At 37.3% G+C, this 5702-nt stretch overlaps 1 protein-coding gene across 1 annotated transcript in view; it reads right to left on the minus strand.

Moving 5' to 3' along the window:
- Positions 1 to 6: 6 nt before the first annotated feature.
- The window catches only part of ncmap (non-compact myelin associated protein), an 8349-nt gene continuing 2653 nt past the window's right edge, over positions 7 to 5702 (minus strand). Inside the window, exons 2-4 of the mRNA XM_014015281.1 lie at positions 3674 to 3777; positions 3234 to 3318; positions 7 to 775 (exon numbers count right to left, since the gene is read on the minus strand). Of these exons, the coding sequence (XP_013870735.1) occupies positions 514 to 775; positions 3234 to 3318; positions 3674 to 3764 (438 nt within the window). The 5' untranslated portion in view covers positions 3765 to 3777 and the 3' untranslated portion in view covers positions 7 to 513. The remainder of the gene's footprint in view (positions 776 to 3233; positions 3319 to 3673; positions 3778 to 5702) is intronic.

Consider the following 5702-nt stretch of genomic DNA (forward strand, 5'->3'; position numbering starts at 1 on the left):
TATTGACACTGCAGCCAGAACTATGTTTGAGAACACATACTTTAACATTGTAAAGCAATTTGAGGCTTCACTGATAGGCTGCTWACTTTGTATGTGGAGTTTACTCTGAACCCTTTGGAAAAGTATTAAGGCCGCTGTGCAAAAACGTGTTTTTCAGAACTCAGTTTTTTTTTCTCAGAAATTCTAACTTTAATTTTAGAATTCTAATAATGGTAATTTACACCGTGTATCTAACCCTCTTCCACTGAGCAAAAAAAGAAAAAAAAAACAGTACTTAAAAATATTGTTTTAGCGTTATCCTTCACATAATGCCTGTAAGTCATTCCACTTTGTTCAGGATGCATATTTTTGTAATCCAGTCAGCTGATGTTGACAGCAACAACATCAAAGACTCCTGCAGGATTCAGTCAGCACAGTTTATTGTCAGGGATGAAAATAACTCATCCGTCAATTTCAGTTTCTGTGTGTGTGTGTTTGTGTATGTGTGTGTGTGTGTGTGTGTGTGTGTGTGTGTTATGTGTTTCCAGACAAGGGTGTGTCGTGGATGGTGACCACAGTGGACCCGCTGTAGTCGCTGGTGGTGCTGAACTGCTCCAAGTGATTGCCCTCGGCGCTGCTGAGCTCCACTCGGGCCTCGGAGGTTGGGTTGGAGTTGGTGATGCTGCCCGACARGGAGCCGACGGGGTTCAGAGGCATGCTGCCCTGAACTGTGGACTGGGACTGTTTGCCTCGAGGTTTGGAACTGCCTCCTAGGAGTCTGGACGCATGTGTCCGCCTGTCCAAGAYGGCAATTAGATTTTCAATGATATTGTCAATAATACTAGTTTTTCGCATTGTAATGTTGCAAAAAAATAATAATAATAATCAGTAAATCGATTACCAATTTTTGACAGTGGTGTAACTTGATAACCAAAAATTATTGTTTGTATTCACCAGTCTAATTTGATATTCATCTGTCTGTTAGCAAAATATCTCATAAACCAGTGGATGGATTTGAATGAAACGTTCAAATAGCAGTAACTAGATTCACTTCTACAACTGATTAAGATTTGGAGTTAACCTGATACAACATGGCCACCACAGCTTATGAACCTAATCAAACACAACAGCGGCTATAACTGGCTCATGTTTACAGACGTGAAGCTAGAATTTGCTGAGAATCTCCTCCAGTGTATTTTGAGCACAACACCTTGTGTGAGAATTTTGCTTAAAACCCTGGAAACCCAGTCAACCCAGTCTGTCTGTTAGCAAAATAACTCATAAACCACTGGGTGGATTTGAATGAAACTCTCATAAATAGAAACATTGGATGTGCATTTACATCTGATCATACTTTGGAGTCAACCTGATTTAAGATGMCAGCTGAAGCCAACTGACCTGAAATGGCTCTAATTCAGTCTGTTTCACAGATATCGAGCTACAAGTTGTTGTGGCAGTAGCTGAGAGTCATCCACACACATAGTCTGAGTGCTAACAGGTTAAGCATTTCTTCAAGCGTTATTCACATCTATATTTTCCTTTATGTTGATCTTCAGGGCATTTTATTTTTTTTGTGTGTGCAGTTTCTTTCTMTCCAGCCACTTTGAATCTCTCTTTTATCATTCCATTGTGGTTTCTTTTTGGCCTTTTGTTGACTCTGTTATTGTTTTTGAGCTTCCGTGAAGTAATTTGATTTACTTTGCATAAAAATGTTAAACAGGTCAAATCAGGTCAGACTGGAGTTCTGGTTTAGGTTACTAAATCAGAGCTCCAGTCTGTGTGCCAAAAAAAAAAAAAAAAAAAAAATCACCGGAATAAAAAATATCAATCAGATCAATAACAGAAAATTCAGTCATCTCTCATTATTGTATCTATTTTAAGAACTACATTTTATCAACACATTAGTTCATTTTAGGAAATGGCTAAATTATTTAATGTGGACTTTTACGTAAACAAGTAAACTTCAGACTATAAACTCAGACTGACAAATAAAGTACCTCAAAGTGTTACTTGAGTAAAAGTACAAGTATCTTACAATAAGATTGCTTTGGTAAAAGTTAAAGTCTCCTCTAAGAATATTACAGTACTTGAATAAAAGTCTTAAAGCATCTGACGTTTTCTGTATTTAAACATCAAAAGTAAATTTTTGATATAAAATGTACTTAAAGGCACAGTGTTTAGGATTTGTTGTTTTCAGCGACATTTAGTGGTTGAGTGGTTGAATCATCCTCCCTGGTCCTCCCCCCACCCCCACCCCCCGCTTCCAAACGCAAAGGAGATGCTACGGTGTCTCTCAGGTGTCAAAAACCTTTGATAATTCCAACCGCGATGTCTACCAGCAGCTTCAGGGCTAGTGATGTTTCAAGTGGTAAGATTATGAGCTTTAATAAGTAAAATTATCCCAGCTACAATGACAGACAACAAATATTACATTTATAGTATTACATTAAAACCGTTTTTGACGCCGCCACCGCAGTCTGTCCTTCATGAGCCTTCGTAAACAAGATGGCGGTGCAAGATGGCGGCTGCTTGTAGTGGCGACCCACGACCATGGAGATATAAACAGCTTTTTATAAGGTAAAAATTATTAAACAAAGTCTTTGTCTGCAATGATTAGACATGTTTTTATTATTGTCATTAGTGATTATCTCAATTTTGGCTAAAAGATTTGACAAAATCCTACACACTGTGCCTTTAAGTATTAGAAGTAAAAGGATCGAGTAAAATTTCCAAAATGACATTTATTGTAAGATGACCCCTTCTTTCTATAGGCCGTAATGACGTTCATGTTATAATATGTATTTATTTGTAGTAGAAAAGCACAGATAACTGTGTGAAAATATAAGGAGTAGAAAAAAAGTTAGCTGAAAAATAATTACTTAAATAAAATATAGATAACCAAATCTTTTACTTAAGTAAAGTAAGTTTACTTTGTTACTTTACAACTCTGAATTTACCTTTCCAGGCATTAGAAAAATACAAGACACAAAATAATACAGTGTTCACGTTTTAAGTAGGGACCTTTGTCACGTCTAGAAATACTGAAACCAATCAACTGAACATGTTTTTTTTAGCTGTAGGACTTGACAAAAGATGTGTTTTTACACATAAAATGCTTAAGAGCTTTGATTCCCTTTAACAGGAAGAATTTGGAAAACATGAGAATGTCTTGGCCGGAAGGATAAAAATTGAGCTGTAGACAATCAGTCCTAAAACCAGCGTGAAACATTTATTATGCAGAAATGTCACCTGACCTGTTGTACGTCTTCAGAACGATGAGTAGAAGTGTAAGAATGATGATGATGCCGATGACGATGACAGCGATCATGGCTCCAGAACCTGACAGGAAAAACCGAGTCATCAACGTGTTACTATTGAAAAGTGTGTTTAAAACCTCCCTCCTGATTGTGGCAACTCTGATTTTGTGTTTCTGCCTCTTAGCAACATCATCACCCACAGACAAACAGAACACGGCAAATATTTTCTGCTCCACGCACGGCTGCCACATCAAACCGCATGACGTAACGCCTTGTTCTTTGTGAGGCACACAGTGTTTTAATATTATTATTTATTTATTCTTTTACCTGGACATGTTCAGCATCTGGTGGTCTCCACAACAAACACCATCAGAGCTGCGCGTTTTATTATATTTGACTAAAGCAGACAAACAGACAGATGCAGAGGAGGCTCTTACTCTGTATGAGGATTTGTTCCTGAGACTTGGTGACTGAGGTTGTGTTGGGAGCAGCTGCAGTGTTGGGCGCCGTTGAGACAGATGCCGTCATCTTCAGGAGTAACCTGCCGAGATACAACCACATGACATTAAATATTGATCAAAACAAAGATGAGAATGAAGAAAGAAATCAGAAATATACCATGTCTGTGAGAAATAAAAAAGTGACCCAGCTGAAGGAGTGGGTGTTATTGAAACCACATAGATAAAAACAACTTCCTGATATCTTTTAAATAACTTATTGTGTTGTATGTTAAAAATATGTTTTCAGGTGTGGAATGACATCTCTTTCTGTTGACTTCATCTCTCCAACAAAGAAGAAACAAACACTTTGTGCTCTTTGTCCACCAAACATTTACAAAAACCTTTCATGGATGGATGGATGGATGGATGAATGGATGGATGGATGAATGGATGAATGGATGGATGGATGGATGAATGGATGAATGGATGGATGGATGGATGAATGGATGAATGGATGGATGTTGGGTCTGAGCTTTTGTGATGAAATCTTTACATTGAGGACATCTTCAACAGGGCCGGTCCTAGACAATTTGGTGCCCTAGGCAATATTTCTGATGGTGCCCCCTGAGCCATTTTTTAAATCTCAATGCCAGTTTACATAAATTCACAAATTAAAAGATTTTTTATTTTATATTATTTTTCATCTTTATCCAGATTGTTCAATTAAAATAACAATATTAATACATTTGAAACCGTTTACTTCATGTCTGCCAACATCTGTTGACAGCAATGAGGAACACTTGTTTATATTATCAAGCAGCTGTGGACTGGAGCAGTTRTAGGGGGGTCCAGGGGTGTATTCCCCCAGAAATTTTTTGTAAAAGATCTACTCAAAAGTCTGCATTTTCCTGCCATTTGAAGATCGTTTTACTAAATTTTTGGGATTAGTAAACACACCACAATTTCGTTGCACTATTGTACGACTGTGCAATGACAATAAAGATGATCTGATCTGATCTGATCTGATCTTAGAGCTAATGTTTTTATTTTGTATTTCAACATTTCCTTTCAATTTGACTTATTGTTGAACATTTCTGTGTTTCTTTTTTGTTTTATCTGTGTTCATTTGGCTGAATTGTGAAGGATATTTTGTCAGCTTTGGCATTTGCGGTAAACAAACTGACAGTGACGTTGATGGATGGGAAGCACAATGTGTTTAACTACAGAACAGAAGTGCAGTTGTTTAATTTTTTTTGATCAGATATTCACCTGGTTGCTGTTATTTCATTTCTCTAACTGGGTGTGAGTGAGCTGAGAAAGAACTGGGCGTGTCCACAGATTCTAGGTTAAAGACACAGGGCAGCCCCTGAATGAGCACCTTTTCACGCCTACAACTAAGTGACCTGTTGCTAAACCGTGTGACACCCCCCCTTTCTGACTTCATCTAACTACCTGCAAACTCCCTGAGTTCAGACTCACATTGTGACTGTGCCCACCTGATCATGAGCAGTGCACCTGAACAAAGCAATTAGGATCAGGTTTACAACTGATAGGCAATATCAGGTCGTTAACACTCATACACACACCGTTTATTGTGTTTTATCCAAAGAAAAATATTGAAACACCTCCGATTTTACCTCTTTAAAGAATAATTCAATCTGTGAAGTGAGATCTGTCTGACAGTTATTAATAGTTGTCAAACATGACATCAGTCAGACTGTGGAGAAAGAGACAAAGATCCTTTTCCAGTCTAGAATAAACAACAAGCCAAACAAGCACCAGCGTTTTTAAAAATACTTTTTAGGCTTATAAAACAACTCTAAATCAACTCTAAAAAGACATTTGTGGGAAAAAAAAACATTTTTGCATCTATTTAATGTCATGTTCTTTCTCGTTTTTCTTTCTTTTAAAAGCATGAAAGATTGTTTAAACAATCTTTTAGCTTGATTTGATTTGATTTATTGATTTAACAGGAAAAGATTACTAAAAATCAAGCCTGACTCAGCATAATTGCTGTTTTACAGCA

This window comes from Austrofundulus limnaeus, unplaced genomic scaffold, assembly GCF_001266775.1.
Source record: "Austrofundulus limnaeus strain Quisiro unplaced genomic scaffold, Austrofundulus_limnaeus-1.0 Scaffold2, whole genome shotgun sequence".
Taxonomy (NCBI): domain Eukaryota; kingdom Metazoa; phylum Chordata; class Actinopteri; order Cyprinodontiformes; family Rivulidae; genus Austrofundulus; species Austrofundulus limnaeus.